This window comes from Physeter macrocephalus, chromosome 18, assembly GCF_002837175.3.
Source record: "Physeter macrocephalus isolate SW-GA chromosome 18, ASM283717v5, whole genome shotgun sequence".
NCBI lineage: Eukaryota > Metazoa > Chordata > Mammalia > Artiodactyla > Physeteridae > Physeter > Physeter macrocephalus.
Genome location: NC_041231.1, coordinates 51,162,874 through 51,183,646, shown reverse-complemented (window position 1 = coordinate 51,183,646; position 20,773 = coordinate 51,162,874). Strand labels below are relative to the sequence as shown.

General features: G+C 40.9%; 1 protein-coding gene across 2 annotated transcripts in view; it reads right to left on the bottom strand.

Moving 5' to 3' along the window:
- Positions 1-2,019: 2,019 nt before the first annotated feature.
- KIF15 (kinesin family member 15) overlaps positions 2,020-20,773 on the bottom strand; it is an 80,523-nt gene continuing 61,769 nt past the window's right edge. The window contains exons 26-35 of one of the 2 annotated variants that reach the window (XM_055079951.1): positions 20,485-20,607; positions 18,505-18,651; positions 17,491-17,592; positions 17,030-17,194; positions 15,391-15,500; positions 12,570-12,639; positions 11,491-11,528; positions 7,275-7,440; positions 6,905-7,036; positions 2,020-2,286 (exon numbers count right to left, since the gene is read on the bottom strand). In XM_055079951.1, the coding sequence (XP_054935926.1) occupies positions 2,239-2,286; positions 6,905-7,036; positions 7,275-7,440; positions 11,491-11,528; positions 12,570-12,639; positions 15,391-15,500; positions 17,030-17,194; positions 17,491-17,592; positions 18,505-18,651; positions 20,485-20,607 (1,101 nt within the window). In that variant the 3' untranslated portion in view covers positions 2,020-2,238. Of the gene's footprint in view, positions 2,287-5,990; positions 6,573-6,904; positions 7,037-7,274; positions 7,441-11,490; positions 11,529-12,569; positions 12,640-15,390; positions 15,501-17,029; positions 17,195-17,490; positions 17,593-18,504; positions 18,652-20,484; positions 20,608-20,773 lie in introns of those variants that run through there. The other variant, XM_007120816.3, reaches the window with a different exon arrangement.

The window sequence follows — 20,773 nt, the reverse complement described above, 5'->3', positions numbered from 1 at the left end:
TGCTAACTTTGGGGGTTTTTTGTTCTTCTTTCTCTAATTGCTTTAGGTGCAAGGTTAGATTGTTTATTTGAGATGTTTCTTGTTTCTTGAGGTAGGATTGTAGTGCTATAAACTTCCCTTTTAGAACTGCTTTTGCTGCATCGCATAGGTTTTGGGTCGTCGTGTTTTCATTGTCATTTGTTTCTAGGTATTTTTTGATTTCCTCTGATTTCTTCAGCGATCTCCTGGTTATTTAGTAGTGTATTGTTTAGCCTCCATGTGTTTGTATTTTTTACAGATTTTCTCCTGTAATTGATATCTAGTCTCATAGCATTGTGGTCGGAAAAGATACTTGATATGATTTCAATTTTCTTAAATTTACCATGGCTTGATTTGTCACCCAAGACATGATCTATCCTGGAGAATGTTCCATGAGCACTTGAGAAGAAAGTGTATTGTGTATTTTTGGATGGAATGTCCTATACATATCAATTAAGTCCATCTCGTTTAATGTATCATTTAAAGCTTGTGTTTCCTTATTAATTTTCAGTTTGGATGATCTGTCCATTGGTGAAAGTGGGGTGTTAAAGTTCCCTACTATGATTGTGTTACTGTCAATTTCTCCTTTTATGGCTGTTAGCATTTGCCTTATGTATTGAGGTGCTCCTATGTTGGGTGCATAAATATTTATAATTGTTATATCTTCTTCTTGGATTGATCCCTTGATCATTATGTAGTGTCCCTCTTTGTCTCTTGTAATAGTCTTTATTTTAAAGTCTCTTTTGTCCGATACAAGAATTGCTACTCCAGCTTTCTTTTGATTTCCGCTTGCATGGAATATCTTTTATCATCCCCTTACATTCAGTTTGTATGTGTCCCTAGGTCTGAAGTGGGTCTCTTGTAGACAGCGTATATACAGGTCTTGTTTTTGTATCCATTCAGCCAGTGTATGTCTTTTGGTTAGATCATTTAATCCATTTGCATTTAAGGTAGTTATCGATATGGATGTTCCTATTACCATTTTCTTAATTGTTTTGGATGTTATTGCAGGTCTTTCCCTTCTCTTGTGTTTCCTGCCTAGAGTAGTTCCTTTAGCGTTTGTTTTAAAGCTGGTTTGCTGGTGCTGAATTCTCTTAGCTTTTGCTTGTCTGTAAAGGTTTTAATTTCTCTGTCGAATCTGAATGAGATCCTTGCTGGGTAGACTAATCTTGGTTGTAGGTTTTTCCGTTTTTCATCACTTTAAATATATCCTGCCACTCCCTTCTGGCTTGCAGAGTTTCTGCTAAAAGATTAGCTATTAACCTTATGGGGATTCCCTTGTATGTTATTTGTTGTTTTTCCCTTGCTGCTTTTAATATTTTTTCTTTGTTTTTAGTTTTTGATAGTTTGATTAATATGTGTCTGGGTGTGTTTCTCCTTGGATTTATCCTGTATGGGACTCTCTGCCCTTTTTGGACTTGATTGACTATTTCCTTTCCCATATTAGGGAAGTTTTCAATTATAATCTCTTCAAATAGTTTCTCAGTCCCTTTTTCTCTTCTTCTTCTGGGACCGCTATGATTCGAATGTTGGTGTGTTTAATGTTGTCCCAGAGGTCTCTGAGACTGGCCTCAATTCTTTTCGTTCTTTTTTCTTTATTCTGCTCTGTGGTAGTTATTTCCACTATTTTATCTTCCAGGTCACTCATTCGTTCTGCCTCAGTTATTCTGCTATTGATTCCTTCCAGAGAATTTTTAATTTTTCAGGTAGACTGCCTTTTTCCTCTTCATTTGTTTGGTCTGGTGGGTTTTTGCCTTGCTCCTTCATCTGCTGTGTTTCTCTGTCTTCTCATTTTGCTTAACTTACTGTGTTTGGGTCTCCTTTTCACAGGCTGCAGGTTCGTAGTTCCCGTTGTTTTTGGTGTCTGCCCCCAGTGGCTAAGGTTGGTTCAGTGGCTTGTGGAGGGGACTGGTGCTTGTGTTCTGGTGGGTGAGGCTAGATCTTGTCTTTCTGGTGGGCAGGACCACCTCTGGTGGTGTGTTTCGGGGTGTCTGTGACCTTATTATGATTTTAGGCAGCCTCTCTGCTAATGGGTGGGGTTGTGTTCCTGTCTTGCTAGTTGTTTGGCACAGGGTGTCCAGCACTGTAGCTTGCTGGTCATTGAGTGGAGCTGGGTTTTAGCGTTGAGATGGAGATCTCTGGGAGAGCTTTTGCCGTTTGATATTGTGTGGAGCCGGGAGGTCTCTGGTGGACTAATGTCCTGAACTTGGCTCTCCCACCTCAGAAGCATAGGCCTGACACCCGGCCAGAGCACCAAGACCCTGTCATCTACACAGTTCAGAAGAAAAGGGAGAAAGAAAGAAAGAAAAATAAAATAAAATAAATTTATTAAAATAAAAAATTAAAAATAAGGAAAGGAAGAAAGAAGAGAGCAACCAAACCAAAAAACAAATCCACCAGTGATAACAAGTGCTAAAAACTATACTAAAAAAAAAAAAAAACAGACAGAACCCTAGGACAAATGGTAAAAGCAAAGCTACACAGACAAAATCACACAAGGAAGCATACACATACACACTCACAAAAAGAGAAAAAGGAAAAAATATACATATCCACGAAGACCAGGCCTCATTCTCTGCAGATAGATGGGAACCTTGGTTTTAGGTTCATCTCTGATGTGCATTCTCCGAAGCCGAGTCCATTTCTCAGGAGAAAGAACGGTTGTGTGAGGGAACCGTCGACCGAAACTGCCTTCCTTGGCCAGGCACGATGCAAACCGCTTGCGTGAGTTGTCTCACAACACAAGGTCCCTTCCCGATAAGGAACATGGTGCTGCCACCGAAAAGTAATGGGGAGAACTTGGGAGAGGCTGAAAGGACCCAGAAATTTTGAGGCAGGAGATAGATGGGCCCCAGGGTGAGTAGCTGGAGTTTGTCTCCTGTGGACAGATACTCCAGAACAGCAGGAGGGAGGAGAAGCTAAGCCCTGCCCAGATAAGAGATAAAAGACCACATATTCCTCATTCTCGAAGTCAAGGACACCATCCCAACTACACACACACACACACACACACACACACACACACACACACACGCATGTGTAGAGAAAGGCTCCTTGAAGGTCAAAAAGGGTGGGGGCACCATCCTATAGTAGGTGATGTCAAGCTACCCATAGGCCTCTTCACTAGAATCCACCTTGGCTAAGAGATGCATGTGCACACATGGGAGTGAGGCAGGAGATAGATGGGCTCCAGGCTGGGCACTTACAACTGACCTCCTGTTTACATTTCCTGAGGAAGGAGGCAGGTGGGCTCTAGGCTAGGTATTTACAACCAGCCTCCTGTTTGCACTACGAGATAGAAATAACAACAGCAACAGGGTAAAGAGCGGGACTTTGTCTCCTGAGGACACTTTAAGATACCAGTCACAGCGGATAAAGAAAGAGGCTAAACCCTGTCTGAGTAAAGGATCGAGAGGTCACATGTTCCCCATCCTTGGGGCAAGGGAGACACTGCACATGCGCAGAAAGGCTCCTTGGGGGTTAAAAAGGAGGGGGCACCACCCCATAATAGGTTATGCCAAGGCCTCTGGGCTGGAATCCATCTTGGAAAAAAGTTGTGCATGCATGTCAGGGAGGGTCCTAGGGCAGGTCAGGTGTGGAAAAAGAAACCAGATAATTGGCCAAAGGTAAACAAAGAGCCGGAAGAACTGCCCTATATAAATGACTTAACTGCCTCTTTACTGTGCTCCTCCTCATTAGGGGGGATGCCCACACCCTTTCTCTCCAGGTGTGCATCTCTGCCTTGCTTCTGTCTTAACAAACTGTTTTTCTGTGTGCTCTCCCACTTGTTGTGCTGTGTCTCTAATAATAAACTTTGTACCTGTTTTTGCAGTTTTTACCTCCTTGAGAAATGCATTTTTCAATGGAGGCAAGGGCCAGGGGAATTTAGCTTCCAGCCTCTAGCCCCTGGTGGACTAATGGCTAGGATTCCTGGTTTTCATCCAGGCTACCCAGGTCCAATTCCTGGGCAGAGAACTAAGATCTTGTTTCAAGCCACTGCCTGCTGCTGCCTCTCCAAGATCGGGAAGACACTGAGATATACCAAATATGGATTCAGAACCAGGCAAAGCAAGATGACTGGCCAAGGAAAACCAGAAGAAATGCCCCATAAAAGTGATTCAAACTACCATGAGGGCACGACTCTCTCTCTGAGCCCGCCCATGTGTCTATCCACATGTACTCTTTTTCCTCCTAATAAATGCTTTACTTGTTTCACTACTTTCTGACTCTATGTAGAAATTCACTTCTACACTGCTGACAGGCCAGGGCCCTGTGACTGGTGGTCTAGTGGCTAGAATTCAGTGCTCTCACTGCTGCAGCCTGACTTCAATCTCTGGCTGGGGAACTGAAATCTTGCTTCAAGCCGCTGCAGGCCGAGGCCACCTGAGATCAATTTCACCCCTAGGTATCTACTCAAGAGATGTGAAACATTTTCATAGCAAGACTTACACAGGAGCATTTAGAGCACTGTTATCCATAGTAGCCCAAAATTGCCAACAGTTCAAATTGTAACCGAGCAGGACCCTACAGGGCCTTCCTGGAACAGACCATTCCTCCACTTCCTCTGCTTTAGCTCCTCTCAAAGCACCTAGATAACAGTATCTGATGGCACATTCCCTGAGGTGTTTTATAGATGCTAAAACCCCCGCCGAATGGAAGAAGTTAATTACTTGATGACCCTGAGTGCATAGCCCCCAGACCTACTGGCACCTAAGGACTGATAGTCTTAACCCCTGTGACACTGCCCTGTTACCTCACCATCAACCAGTCAGAGAACTGGGCACAAACTTATCACAATCCCTGAGATGCCTCTCCCTCATCTTGCTTTTTTTTTTTTTTTTTTTTTTTTAAGTATTTATTATTTATTTTTGGCTGCACCGGGTCCTAGTTGCAGCATGCGGGATCTTTTGTTGCGGCACGTGGGCTTCTCTCTAGTTGTGGCGTGCCGGTTTTTCTCTCTCTACTTGTGGCATGCAGGCTCCAGAGCACATGGGCTCTGTAGTCTGCAGCACGCAGGCTCTAGCTGAGGTGTGCGAGCTCAGTAGTTGTGGTGCACGGGCTTAGTTGACCCGCGGCATGTGGGATCTTAGTTCCCTGACCAGGGATCGAACCTAGGTCCTCTGCATTGTAAGGTGGATTCTTTACCACTGGACCACCAGGGAAGTACCATCTTGCCTTTAAAAATGCTTTGCTGGACTTCTCTGGTGGTGCAGTGGTTAAGAATCTGCCTGCAAATGCAGGGGACATGGGTTCGAGCCCTGGTCTAGGAAGATCCCACATGCTGCGGAGCAACTGAGCGAGTGTGCCACAACTACTGAGCCTGTGCTCTAGAGCCCGTGAGCCACAACTACTGAGCCCATGAGCCACAACTACTGAAGCCCACGCACCTAGAGCCTGTGCTCCGCAACAAGAGAAGCCACCGCGATGAGAAGCCCACGCACCACAATGAAGAGTAGCCCCCGCTCACCACAACTAGAGAAAGCCCGCATGCAGCAATGAAGGCCCAACACAGCCAAAAATAAATAAATACATAAATAAATTAATTAATTTTAAAAAATGCTTTGCTGAGGGACTTCCCTGGCGGTCCAGTAGTTAGGACTTGGCTCTTTCACTGTGGTGGCCTGGGTCGGGGAACTAAGATCCCAAAAGACACACGGCATGGCCAAAAAAAAAAAAAACAGAAAAACATAAACGCGGTGTCAGTAAATTGGCTGCACGAGGATGAACGGACCCAAGTTTGGTTTGGTAACACAATGTCCATCGAATGGTAAGTAAATAAAATGTGGCATGTCCATACCATGGAATATTACTCTCAATAAGAAGGAATGAAATGCTGATACACAGAAGTTCCTTGAGGGTAGGGTTTCTGTTTGCCTTGTTCACAGATGACCCGTGCCTGGCATATAATAGTTGCTCAATAAGCATATGGTGAATGAACAATATAAATCACCTTATTAAACAATTTATTTTTAAAAGATTTTATTACATTTTGAAAAATGGCCATATTAACAGTCATAAAAAAGGCCCATGAGAACACTTCAAGTAGGAATACAAAAATAATCTATATTAACAAGTTTGCTATTTATGCACACTGCACCGTCACTAACCTCACTGTAAGTTTTGGAACCTGGATATTGTTGGAGCTTCTGATGCAAGACTCAAAGGAGATTATGGCAGTACTGAAGGAAAAAAATAATCTGGCCGACATCCACTGTAAAACTGCAGCTACTGGCTTTTATTTTAAAAAGACAAAAGGTTTTCTCAATATTTACAGCTTTGAAACGGTAACCTCTAACTGCAGGCTGCGGGTTGCCACAGGTGTGCACAGGTGCAGAGAGTTCATAAGAAACTTGAGGGTCAGCCCCCCAACCCCCACATACACAGGTAATAGTCGTGGCTCTTAATTCAGCTCTACTAACTGCGCAAGGGCAGGTCTTACTTCTATAAGAGGGAAAAAAGTCTCCAAACAAGGTAGGTAGTTGATCGGGATCCTTATGATTCATTCATTTCTTTTCTTTTAAAAATAAATTTTCAGCACGCAACTTTTCTGACTCCTGGTCAGTAATTTTTAAGAAAAGGAAAAGAAAAAAAATTAAGGCTCTAATTCTTGCAGGAAGAGTTATTCTTGGCATTCATTAAGTTTAAATTTCAAACTACGACTATAATTTTCCATTTGTAAACTACTTTAACAGTAAACAAGAATCTCATGTGTATGATAACTGACTGAATTATGCTTAAAATAGCAATGGCTGAATATATATATTTTTAAACTCAGGAGATTCCCTGAAGAAAGCAGTTAAGTGATTCAATAGTTAAATTAAATTTTAACTAAATCATCATTTAAAAACCAGAAGGAGTTTATTCAGCAAAATTTTCAGGAGTTTACCTCAGCAAGCCTGATGTTTTCCTTCTTCAGCCGCACTACATACTGGATCTTCTGATGTAGGTTTTGGTGACCTACCAACTTCCCATTTTCCTCGGCAAGACACTCCACCTGCTTCCTTAACATTTCCATCTCCTGCAGGTAAATCAATCCAGGGAAGGGAAAATGAGCTGCTTTTAATTTTTCTTTTAAAATAACATTATTTCATGCCTTCCAAGAGCACAGGGAGGGAGAGACAGCGCCCAGGTTCCCAGCTTTCGTGACCACACATCTCTGCGTGCACTGGAGCAACTGTAAACCACAGGATGCCCAGTCACAGCCAGGAGACTTATGCTGATCGGCTCTGTTAATAAAAACCAACACACAAATGCACCTGGCATGTTCTCTCCTTTTCTTCATACAATTCTTCCAGCTTTGATCTTAGTTGTTCCTTTTCTTGGAATGCTTTAGACTCCAACATTCTAACTCGTTCAACTTCCTCAGTCATTGTAAGGTAGTCGGTCTCTTTGTTCTGAAGGGCACTCTGGAGCTCTTCTAGGCTGTAACAGTAACTATCGCGTTATGGTCTCCCAAAGGCACGTAATTATAAAACAGTACTCAAATCAGACACTTGTCACCCAAGCCCAGAATTTTTATTTGAAAGTATCACTAATATTCAGCCTTCCCCTTTCTGACAGCACAGGAAGATAGCAAGAGCTGCAGATACACTTTTTTTATGGTTGTTTTACCCAAAACTTTCATTTTGGAAAGCTCCACAAACCGGTTTTTACACAACAAAAATTTAGAATGGAAACTTTTAGATATAGCCCTCAGAGCAAACTGTTGCTTAAGTATTATTACAGTCTGCATGGTTTATTCAGTGCCCCATATCTTAGAGTAATCATATCTGGTTTCAAAAACTGGTTCTCAGATGGTGGGACACTAGTCATTTCTTCAAGGATGTGCTATTTAGAAATTATACACTTTATGCAACTATCAACTGAAAATAAACATTAAAAAGAAGGGTTACCCATGGATGGACCCAGAGATTGTCATACTTAGTAAAGTTAAGTCAGACAGAGAAAGACAAATATCATATAGTATCACTTATATGCAGAATCTAAAAAAAAATGATACAAATGAACTTATTTACAAAACAGAAACAGACTCATAGACTTAGATTATGAATTTATGGTTACCAGGGGGAAAGGGAGGCAGGGAGGGATAGTTAGGGAGTTTCGGATTGACATGTACGCACTGCTATCCAACAGTGTTGGATAACCAACAAGGACCTACTGTATAGCACAGGGAACTCTGCTCAATACTATGTAACAACCTAAATGGGAAAAGAATTTGAAAAAGAATAGATACATGTACATGTATAACGTAATCACTTTGCTGTACACCTGAAACTAAGACAACATTGTTAATCAGCTATACTCCAATATAAAATGTTAAAAAAAAAAAAAGAATAATGTTCAAAAGGGAAAAAAAAAGGGTTACCAAACAATTATATAGAATTTCACAAAACTAACTGAATCCTATAAGCTTCCCAAAGAAACAAATGCTTTTTATTTATTTTACAATGCATATGGAATAGAAAGCTGATGATTTAAGTGATGTAATACACAGAATTAAAAATACCACTTAAGGCCAACAATTTCTAGGGCAGTGTTTTCAGACTACATTCTGTGGAACCTCAGGAGGACAGTGTGGGAGTGAGGGCACTGATGTTCTCCCAATTCATCTGGAGCTGTTGTGCATTTGTCTTATGTGTTTTGCTTTCATTTCATGAAAAGGCTTTGTGGCATGGCAGACACTGCAGCTGCCTACCCAACAGCTAATCCCTTGCTTTTTATAAAAACTCAGTTTATTCAGAGGACAAGAAAGGGAGAGGAGAAGCACACCCAGTTCCCAAAGATTAGTAAATAATAACTGGTCTGAGCTAAAACCATGGTTATCTCTACCCCACTGCCAGATATTGGTTTTCTCAGGTTGCCCTGCAGGCATGCTAATTCTGGATAAGGAGACACAATGAATCTTGAGGGTTTCTGGGAGTTTTTTTCCCTGATAAAATAAAGTCCTTTTGAACCCACAACACTGCAAGCTGCGATCCTCCTGTTTATGTTGTTTGGAGCTGCAGCAGTCATCTTGTAGTCAATAGGTCACAAGCAAGAGTACCAAAAGCAGAAGAATGGGAAGGGTCTGGGTCAGTGATGGCATCACTGAGTCAATGCACCACCAGACCTCTTGTTATGTGAAATTAAATATCTGCCCACACCACTGTTGGCTTTGTATTCAGTTCTTTGTAGCTTTTTAAAAGCATTGTCACATACACGTGTGGATAATGCAATGTTTAAAATTGCTGCCGTAGGCTGGGACTGATAAAACCGTGTGTGCCATTTTCTGGAGGTTGCTTCACTTGCCACAGTGTGGGCTCCTGTAGTCCCAGGGACACTGTAGCACTGGTTACTAGATCATGAAATAAATTACATATCAGCTTGGATAGCTTTTATTCTTTTTGCTAGAAGGTCTCAAATGGGTATTATCTATACTTCTACAAACTATACAGGTGGATTCTCATAGATCCTGTAAGTGATCCAGATTTCTGTCCTAGCCCTACAGCTAACTGGCAAGGGAACAGTCCCCGAACTGCTCAAATGCAGATGAAAGTGTTGAACAAAGTTCCGTTCCACACCTATACTCTATTAAGTATATGATTCTATGATGCAAATGACTCAATAACTGAGTAACAAATCTTTCACAAGTTGGGTGGTCTTTGTAAGCTGATCATTAAAAAGATTTTTTTTTTTTTTTTTTTTTTTTTTGGCCACACCATGCGGCATGTGGGATCTTAGTTCCCTGACCAGGGATCGAGCCCATGTCCCCTGCAGTGGAAGCGCAGAGTCTTAACCACTGGACCACCAGGGAAGTCCCTAAAAAGAATTTTTGATGACATATCACTATGTAACTTCTGGCATATTAACTTGGATAGAGTTCAAATAGTTGAAGGACAACATTCTAACAAAACTCCTTCCGTTGTTATTTACTTAGCATGTGAATAAGATTTCTCAGCCTTTATATCTATAAAAACAAAAAAGTAGGAACAGAATTGATAGTGAATACTGTCTGATTCCAGAATTAAGTGCAACAGAATGAGCTAATTAAAGAAAAAGCATTAAGATAAAATGCATTGAGAGATGCATTTCCAATAAAATTTTACTTGTATAATAATTATTCATAAAAATTTACAATAAATTCAGGATACTTTAATAATTGTAATGAAAACTCAATCCAGAAAAAATATAACACTTAGAGCCATATGAATATAATAAATTTTTACAAATTACTTGTAATTTGCATACATATTTTCATTGCTGAGTTATACGATAGGGCAGTCAACAAAAAATTTTCCAAACAATATATTAAATTAGGATATAATTCTGCATGGGTATAGAATGGAAACTTAATTTCAAAGGAAAAAGGAACAATGTAAAATTTTAGACTTACAAATTTCTTCAAGTATTTTTTAAATGGGTAGAAAGTACCAAATCAGTTGGATAACTTTTAAAAGAACATCACAAAAGCTTTATTTCTAAATGTCACTATTTTCAGTATGTCAAAACTTCTATCCTTTGCAATAATTTAAACTTACAATGAAAAATTTTAGACATAGTCAACTCCAAAAATGTGCAAGAGGGTATATGGTGTTTCAAAATTCTTTTAGGAGGTAAAACAAGTGAAAATGTTTGAGAATCGCTGCTCCTGATGAGATCTATTCTATTCAGAGAGTACAATATCTTTCTAACGTTTTATCACTTTGTTAATACCAACCAGTTTACTTATTTTGAACTTGATAGAAAATACAGTGTATCTTGTTTATCAAAGAATGAGGCAGTTTATAAGATTACATAAATTAAAATATAAGAACTATATGAATAAAATAAAATCATGTCCATAGAAAACATATAAAGAGACACAAGGTCAAGACCAGAAGAATTCATAGTACTGATCTATGGGTCTGAGAGGGCCTCAAGGTTTTAAATCAGAGGAAACCAGAAGCGAGAAGGAAACCTGGTCAGTTATATAGTTCTCACTGTCCATGAGGAGAAAACCCATCAATTCCCGCAGGGAAGCTAAGGTTTTCCTGGCACTTATTTCTTTAAGTTTTTTTTTGGAATGGCTTCATATGAGGAACCCCTTTAGCAAGTGGTATTTAAGAAAAGAATTTTGGGGCTTCCCTGGTGGCGTAGTGGTTGAGAGTCCGCCTGCCGATGCAGGGGATGCGGGTTCGTGCCCCGGTCCAGGAAGATCCCACATGCCACGGAGCGCCTGGGCCCGTGAGCCATGGCAGCTGAGCCTGCGCGTCTGGAGCCTGTGCTCCGCAACGGGAGAGGCCACAACAGTGAGAGGCCCGCATACCGTGAAAAAAAAAAGAAAGAAAAGAAAAGAATTTTGTAAAGATCTATTATGTTCACATACTACTGCAGAAAGGAAAGAATTTACTTACCTTGTGGATATTATAAGCATTTCTTCCTTTAGAGGAATACTGGTTGGTATTAATAAAGAAACGATCAACAAGAATTTGAATTACAAAAGAGTGTACTTACTCTGCTTTCATTTTTAGCATTTCTTCAACCAGTTTATTCTATAAGAAGATTAAAGAAAGAGAAAGAAAAAATGACTTAAGTTCTTAACATTGCTAAACAAAAGACTGAAAGTAATCAGTCCTCTCTCCCTAATGGTAATAAAACCAATTAAAGCAAATTCCTTTACAATACATGCATCTCAATGTTCATAATGGCACTATTTACAACAGCCAAGACATGGAAGCAACCTAAATGTCTATCAACAGATGAATGGATAAAGAAGATGTGGTACATATGGACAATGGAGTATTACTCAACCATAATAAAGAATAAAATAATGCCATTTGCAGCAACATGGATGGACCTAGAGATTATCATGTTAAGTGAAGTAAGTAAGAGAAATATCATATGGTATCACTTATAGGTAGAATCTAAAAATAGATACAAATGAGCTTATTTACGAAACAGAAACAGACTCACAGACATAGAAAACAAACTTACAGTTACCAAAGGGGAAACGGGGAGAGGGATAAATTTGGAGTTTGGGATTAGCAGATACAAACTACTATATGTAAAGTAGATAAACAAGGTCCTACTGTATAGTACAGGGAACTATATTCAATATCCTATAATAAAACATAATGGAAAAGAATATGAAAAAGAATACACATATAGGTATAACAATCACTTTGCTGTACATCAGAAACTAACACAATATTGTAAATCAACCATACCTCAATTTAAAAAAAAAAAGGGACATCCTTTTCCACAATCCCAGCTACACACACATAAAGGGGGTACCTATTTACAACCTTTCATGTATTGTGCCCTTTAAGGCCTCAAATAGGCACTCGATACTTGCTTCTAAATGGAGAATTCTGTGTGAGCAGTAGGCTTACCGTCTAGGCATGAAGACTAATTCACTCTTAATTCTCAGCTATAGCTAAATACTGATGGTAAATATCAAACTTAACAGGAATACAAAAAAGACAAAATTTCAATAATAAAATGATTTCTAAAATATATAACCATAAATGCTAACTAAAAAAGCATTTTTCACACAAGAAAAAAACAACTATTATGTAAAAAAAAAATCATACTTTAGCAAGTCTTTCTTTGATTTCTTCTTGTTCATTCTTCAGTTGCTGCGTGTCTGAATGATTCTGTTCACTGCGTTAGATTAGGAAGGGAGGATGGGAAAAGTGTCAAATATATTCAAGTATCGATTTCGTATCTATTACATGCAGCAATGCCAAGATGTGCAAAGAAGAGCTAATTCTATGGTGATTAGGTCAAGTTAGCACAGTCAATAAGCATGATCAACACATGAGGATGAAATAAGGTACCTCCCCAGCATTCAGGATTCCTTCCATACAAAAGTGAGATGAGCAAAGCTGGGAAATCTAATTACAGGGTTTGGCTGAGAATAAAGTATTAACTTAGAGTGGTACCATCTGAAGATCATATGTGAACAAAATGGGGCTGAAAGGACAGTCCAGGTGCCTGGCATGAATGTGATTGGCTGGGTCGGGATGGTGGGGGAAACACAGGACACACATGGGGGCGGGGAGGGCCTCTCACGCTGGCCTGTCCCATGGAGCCTCTGATGCCCCCTCTTTGCTTTGGATTTCAGGTCTGGGACTGCTGTAGCCCTTTTTATTTATTATTTTTGGCCGCGATACGTGGCGTGTGGAATCTTAGTTCCCCAACCGGGAATCAAACCCGTGCTGCCCTCGGCCACCAGGGAATTCCCTGCTTTGGATATCATAGTCAGCTGGTGATTTTCTGATGCCACTCGGGCTTCCCGTACATGCTGACACCAAGAAGGGGATTCTCTGAGCACCAGACATAAATCCCGTCATGGAAAAGAAACACTCCTCTGTACAAAGAAAATTACATTCTGGGCTATACATCAGTATCATGTGAATTTGATTAATGTGAGGCCATCTCTGTGAGCCTGACCAGGTTGGATAATAAATTGAGTTTCTGTGGGCAGCCCCTGGATCAGGAGACACCCCTCCTAGGGGAACCTGCCTGAACGCCTCTGGCTTCTCTAGAAATCTCTCTCTCACTGGTGAGTAAAGGATCATTCCTTGAAGGAAAACAGAAGCTACATTAGTTTCTTCCACTTAATGAATGTGACAGCCTAGATAAAAATGGTAGTGAGGAAAATACCCCAAATCATTAGGGCAGATGTGTTTTCTGTTGTCTAATCCAGGGGGCAGTGGTAACTTTTTCTGTCAAGAACCAGACAGGTTTTGGGAGCCATAAGGTCTCCGGCACAGCTATGCAACTGGGCTACTGTAATGCAAAGGCAGCCACTGTGATATTTATATGAAAGAACCGGACTGCTCCAATGAAACTTCAGTTATCAAACAGGCTGACCCCTGGGCTATAATTTTCTTCTACTCTAATCTTTCATGAAGAAGGTTCTGTATGGTTCCTCACAAACGGGACACAAGGCTATGAAATAAAGTATTTTAAATTGTGGTTTTATAAATGATCTGGTAACGTTCTAAGTTCCATGCTCAGACTAACTCTTGATGAAAGGTACAATGCTTTTCTTTAGTATGCCTGGACATGGGGGTGGAGCATATAGAAACTAGGTGAGCAGACTGTGGACTACCTGCATCAAAATCACCCAGAAGGGGAAGTGAAATCCCTACAAGAGGATGCTTAATAAAATGAGCACCTCCTATGCTCACTAAAACTTGAAAAGAACCATTTAGGGGAATTCCCTGGCAGCCCAGTTGTTAGGACTCTGAGCTTTCACTGCCAAGCACTCGAGTTCAGTCCTTGGTCAGGGAACTAAGATCTCCCTGCACCCCGCCACCCAACAAAGAACCATTTAGGAATAGGCTGTTAGCACAGCCACCATCACCAACCATCACCAACCTCAAATATCCATTGTCTCACTTAGGTTTGGACAGTGCATGTCAGGGCTGCTCCTGGACAGGGATCGGGGGCAGCGGGCGTGGGAAAGCGCCTGTTAAAGACCTTCTGACAACAGTAGGAAACGCAGACACCCCTGATCTGGGGTGCTGAATTCACAGAGGGCATCCATCCCAAATACAGACCCCCTTTGACAAACCTCAACTTCCTGCACAATCTCACAGACCACCACCATCATCTCCATCCCTCACTCAGGGGTGGGATCATAAATCTACTTAATAGTCTACTTAATAGCTACCACTTATGGAGTGACTCCCCTCTCCTAAGCACTGTAACCAGCACTTTACACACGTTATCTTTGGTCTTTAAAACACCTTGTATAAGAGCTATCATCTCCCTCACTTTATTGCTAAGGAAACTGAGGCACTAAGAGGTTTAAAGAGGTGTCCAAAGTCACACAACTTTCAAGTGTCAGAGACAGGATATAACCTGGGTGTGGTTGCCCTTGACAAGATGCTGTGCCATTATCAGATACAACTAGAAGACGTCTGAGTTGAGGCCAAAACACCCCCCCGCCACACACACCCAGACCTAACAGAACGCCCCCCTGTACAGCTTCTCCTAGTAATGTGCCCTTCACCAGAAGCCAAGAAGCAAAACCAAGGAAATTCTCCCTTTTTCTGCAGGCAGAACCTTGAGCCTTGTCTTGTTGAAATATTTGCTCCCACCTCACCCCTTTCAAATACAAGTAGACAGTTTGGTTCAAGTATTTCACGTGTTTGAAATTCATTTCAATAGCTCTATAGCAATATAAAAGTTAACAGAGTGGGCAAGATGGTGATGACCTTATTTTCCCTCTCTGGTAAAACAACCCCCTCATCAGACCTGATTGAGAAGCAACCCCTGGAGCAGCTCCTGGAGCAGCAAGAAACATCACACACGCTGTGAAACCTATTCTGACCTCATTCACTCAGCTATACCCAGGCAGGCCAAGATTTAGCTCACAGACTGCTCGTGGCTCTTTCTCACCTGTTGTCCTTTTGTCTTTTAAAATCATCCAGCTGACCTTGCAGGAGCCAGTTTTTCTCTCTTAACTGCTTGGCTTCCAGGCGCAGGTTTTCCATTTCACACAACTGCTCCTAATAACATCAAATCAGGTCTTTTTAGAAAACACCTTATAGTAGGCATTATTTTGCTCCCCAGGCCATGATGAGACAGGTATTCCTCTTTTAAGCTCCCTCCACACACTGAACACTGCTCTGGGTATCAATGGAGAAAAAGTAGACTATGAGAAGCTCTCAGGGGCTCCGAATGTGATTAATTTTCATACCCCCATTGTCTTAAACATAGTCTCATCAATATCACATAATTCGGACTTCCCTGGAAGTCCAGTGGTTAAGACTCTGAGCTTCCACTGCAGGGAGCACGGGTTCAATCCCTGGTTGGGGAACTAGGATCTCATATGCCAGGCGGCACGGCCAAAAAAAACCCCAAACAAATCTTAATTCATTAAAATTCCTTTATGTGAAAAGATGAACAAAAGCATCTACTACTTTGGTAAGTGTTCTATTTGATTCTATTTATTAGATTCTAATTTTAAAAAATTGATGTGCCACAGCCTCAAAATACTTAATTGGATTCTGACTTGAAAATCATGAGCATAACCACCCAGAAGAAATAAATACTTGTCTGCAAGGAGTGTCCTTTTTGATTTACTTCTGCTTATCTATTGTTTGATTTCTTTTAACCTGATCCAATTTCTTCTAAGTACCAAGATCATGCCACATTCCTGAGATAGCAGCATACTGAGAGCAACCCTGAATAAAAAAGCCAGGAATGATCCCCTGTATGAGAAACAAAGCTTAAGAGTGATACTGTCTTCCTACACAGTAGGCTAATTTTGTTCCTAAACAAAAACTCACTGCAGAGGCATGAGGTCACAGGCTATCTTCTATGGGGCATCGCATCCTCCCTACACACCCTTCTGCACCCACACTACACCTACCCAGGCACTTCTCCACCCACTTCCCACCCCTAACACCACCCTAAATATACTCTCCCCCACACAAAAACCATAACCCCCAAGTACCGGGGTGAAAAACACTAGAAGGAAGTTTAAAGAAATGGCAAACAAGAGAAACAGACAAAAGCAAATCTCTCTAACATATAAAGAATGCTTGTACCTCATTAAGAAAAAGTCCAACAACAGAAAAATGGGTGAAGGATATAGTTCATAGAAACAAAAAACCAAAAGATGCTCAGTCTGACTCCTAATAAGAAAAATACAAATTTAAAAATACAATGAGATAACGTGCTTCAGCTATTAAATTGGCAAAAATCTAAAAGTTGGACAGCACTGCCATGAGAGTAGTTAGTGCAGCCTGTATGATATGACACCATAGCATGAAAAACAAATGGGGCAGGGAGATAATGCTTACGCGCCTGGTTATAGATGCGCTGAAAAGCTCTCAGAAGATAAATAAGAAACTAGCTACACCTGGAGCCTACAGGGACAGCAAACTAGGCAGCTTGGAGTCAGGGGTGAGAGGAAGACTTTTCTCCATCTACCCTGGAGTTCTGTCCCTTTTGAATTTTGGATCCTCAGTCACCATGAAAGATACTGCTTATTTTGAAACATTAAATTCATTGAAAAAAATTACCCAGTTACCTTTATTCTGAGGATTTCAGCATTTTTGACTTCTCTGTCTTCATTTAGCTTTGTTATAAGGTGTTGCAAAGAAATCTTGGAGGCTCTCCCATCTTCTATCTCTTGTTCTTGCGTTTCCAGGAGTTTCGCCAAATGTGTTTGAAAGTGTGGTGGTGTTTTCGGGCTCTAAAATAAAATCAAATTTCATCCAAATACCTGATTAAGTGGTTATAAAGATTTCATTGTAAATATACATGCCAAGCACGTAGAAAATACACAGGCTACATATATAGCGTGCTATATATAATTCTTGTCCAAGTAAAACAAATAAAACACTGGTACCTTTTTATCAAAAAAAGCAGAAAAGTTGTTAGTGAAAATCTTTTTCTGTAAAGACAAAGCTAGTCTTAGCAATTTCCAACTTGCATCGCTCACAAAATTGCTTATTCCTCCTGAAATGCACTCTTTCTTATGAAAAGTACCTGGGGATACTTGGCAGCAGAATCCATCACATGTTCTAGTTGCCTCATTTTGAAGTTATATTCATTCTTCTTCTGTTCTACTTCCTCTTTCTTTTGGTTTAGCTGGGAAAATTGAACAGATGTAAGATTACAAGTTAGAAAATAATACAGGTACACGGTTCAATTAGAACAGACAATCCTCCCAAGGCATGCAGAAATGGACTTCTTACATTATTTTTTCAGGGCTTGATTGATAATTTGACATTTCGCTCACAAATTTATTTACACTTTAAAAGAAACTTCTTTTTTAAGCTTCACAAGTAATCAAAGGGTCATTTGAGGAAAGTTACAAAATATATTATAAAACTACACTAGCCAAAAAAGAGGACAAAAGTCAGCCATGGGACTTCCCTGGTGGTGCAGTAGTTAAGAATCCGCCTGCCAATGCATGGGACACGGGTTCGAGCCCTGGTCCAGGAAGATCCCACGTGCCACGGAGCAACTAAGACTGTGCACCACAACTACTGAGCCTGCACTCTAGAGCCTGCAAGCCACAACTACTGAGCCCGCACGCCCTAGAGCCCACGTACCCCAACTACTGAGCCCACGTACCACAACTACTGAAGCCCACGTGCTTAGAGCCTGTGCTCCGCAACGAAGAGTAGCCCCCACTCGCCGCAACTAGAGAAGCCCATGCGCAGCAACAAAGACCCAACGCAGCCAAAGATAAAAATTAAAATTAAAAAAAAAACAAACAAAGTCAGGCATAACCTTTGCCACAGTGGTTAGAACTTGCTGGCACGTGTCAAGGGCAGAGGGTAGGCAGGAGGACAGCCACCAAGTCTGAACACACAGAAGCAACCAGATTGTTAAGAGCCCACAGCGCTGCTGCCCCACGACCTACTCGCCCTGCTAGTCCACCTTTCTGAATGTAGAGAATTAGCCGAGGCAGGGACCTCATGAGCTCAACCGCCACACAGCCCTGCTCCCCCAACCCCCAAAGCCCATCAGAGCGGCACTCACCCTGCATCTCACCTTATGCTGAAGCTCCTGGATGAGGGCGTCCTTCCTGGTCAGCTCCTCCTGGGCCGACTGCAGAAGCCCCGAGTGATTTTTCGAGGCCTCGGTGAGCATGTTCAGCTGCTCAGTGGCGTGAGCCAGGTCCTCACAGAGCATGTCCCTCTGTTAGGGGACAATCCGCACAGGGGAAGACTCTCTTTAATTGTGGTGCTCCAATATCGATTTGAAAATCATTACTATGTATGATTTTTAAAACGTTAAGAAAGTTTTAAGTGAGAATCTTTTTGTTTTTTTGCTTGTATGCTAATCCATTCCAAGACAAACCAAGCAGTTAATACTTAAGTCATGAGGTCCAGAGATAAATACTACAGTAAATTCATATAAGTATCCCAGTTGAGGTCTAACTGCCCTCTGCTCCCCTCTCCCCTCAACCCCAGGTAATCTCTTAAAGCTGATCTCTCCTTCCTTGGGAGGACTCCAGGCATGGGTCTCTAGTTTACCTGTTGTCTCACCAATAGACTCTAGTCCATTATACACGGGAAGGTAAACAGTTGTAAAGATGAGTACCCCTCAGCTAATTGGGGAGGGGCTGGCCAGTTCACCAGACTCTGATACAGTGTCATAGGCCATCAAATTTTCAGGGGAGTAGCTTGATGGAAAGTGGCAGAGAGAATTAGAAGTCCTATAGGTTGCATACATAATTCCTGTGTACGCAGTGTATGTAATCTCTACCAAATTAGAGCAGAATCTATTCCCCCTAACTTTCCAAATGTGCATGTATATGTGCACAGATATATATAATAGTGTATATTACATATACATGAAACATATGGTATTATATACATCATAGATACAATACGTGTGTGCAATACGTGTATTGCACACACATACCTGATAGATCACAAACATCTCCACATATACTTACTCTTTTATTATATCATTTTCATTGAGTGGGCTCTATTTCATCTTATGGATGCACCACCATTTAACCCTTCACCAAATATTTCAGTTGATTTGAATTTTTCACTATTATATGCATCTACTTCTCATATCTAGATTATTATTGGGTTGGCCAAAAAGCCAACCACCTCCAGTCAGTCACACCCAACTGTTCCCCTTTATGAGAATGCTCCACAAACATTCACAGGTGCCAGGCTTCCCTCCCTAGCAAAGTCTTATACTAATACTATCTTCTTCGGGAAGCTCTTTGGAATTCTCCAGGCATAACTGCTCCTCTCCCTCCCTTTTCTGTGCTCCCAAGTCATTTATTACATCATAATACATCTACCTCTTAAGCTAGATTGCATGCCTCAAGGTAAGTAACTGTGTTTCAATCATTCTTCCATTCCCAAAAGACAAACAGGTACAGGTTGTATGGCAGATGGGTTCAATAAATATTTGTTGAATTTGTTTCATGGATAGCAAGAAAACTATTTCTAAAGCAGGTTCAGAGCAGTATACATACTGGGTTACCATCTGTGTGAAAAAAGGAAAACTCAAGATATATAGGATTAGCCAAAAATATCTCTGGAAGGATATACAGGAGGGAATGTATATTGCTTTATACATTTTGAATTTTGAACCACACGGCAGTACTGCTTAATTTTTTAAAAGATACATTTACATCAACAACAAGATAATTAAAACTTATTTTAGCTAAAACACAAGAAGCAATTTTGTGGTTAACCAGCCCTTTCTTTGCTCCCTGCTGCTACCACTATATCCAAGTAAATGCAGTTTCCACTCTGCTTCCTTTTCAGAAGAGGGTGAGTTACAGGAACTTAGCATGGTGTTAGCACAAATGAATGAAAATAAATCAACTAAACAAAATATAACAATCTTAGTATTATCTATCAATTGCCTAACTACCTTAGGGAAAGTGGCTCAAATTATGACTTACTCCTTTTTAAAAGTCTTCTATTTATTCATTAATAACACACAGAAACATACTGACAAGTAATAAACCAAAAAGGGTGATGATGTGTTAACATCTACCTCTATGTCCTCGGAGAGTATTCTCAGTCTAAGGGATTCTTTCAGATCCAGAATGTCCACTTCCTGTCTCTTAATCAATGCTTTGCTCTCTTCTTTGTCAACCAAAGCAGAATTGTATTTGCCCTGCAGAAAAGAAAATGATGATACAAGATCTGTCTGCTTTATTATCAGTTTATTTTTAGATTAAAATAACTGAAGAATGGGCTTCCCTGGTGGCGCAGTGGTTGAGAGTCCGCCTGCCAATGCAGGGGACACGGGTTCGTGCCCTGGTCTGGGAAGATCCCACATG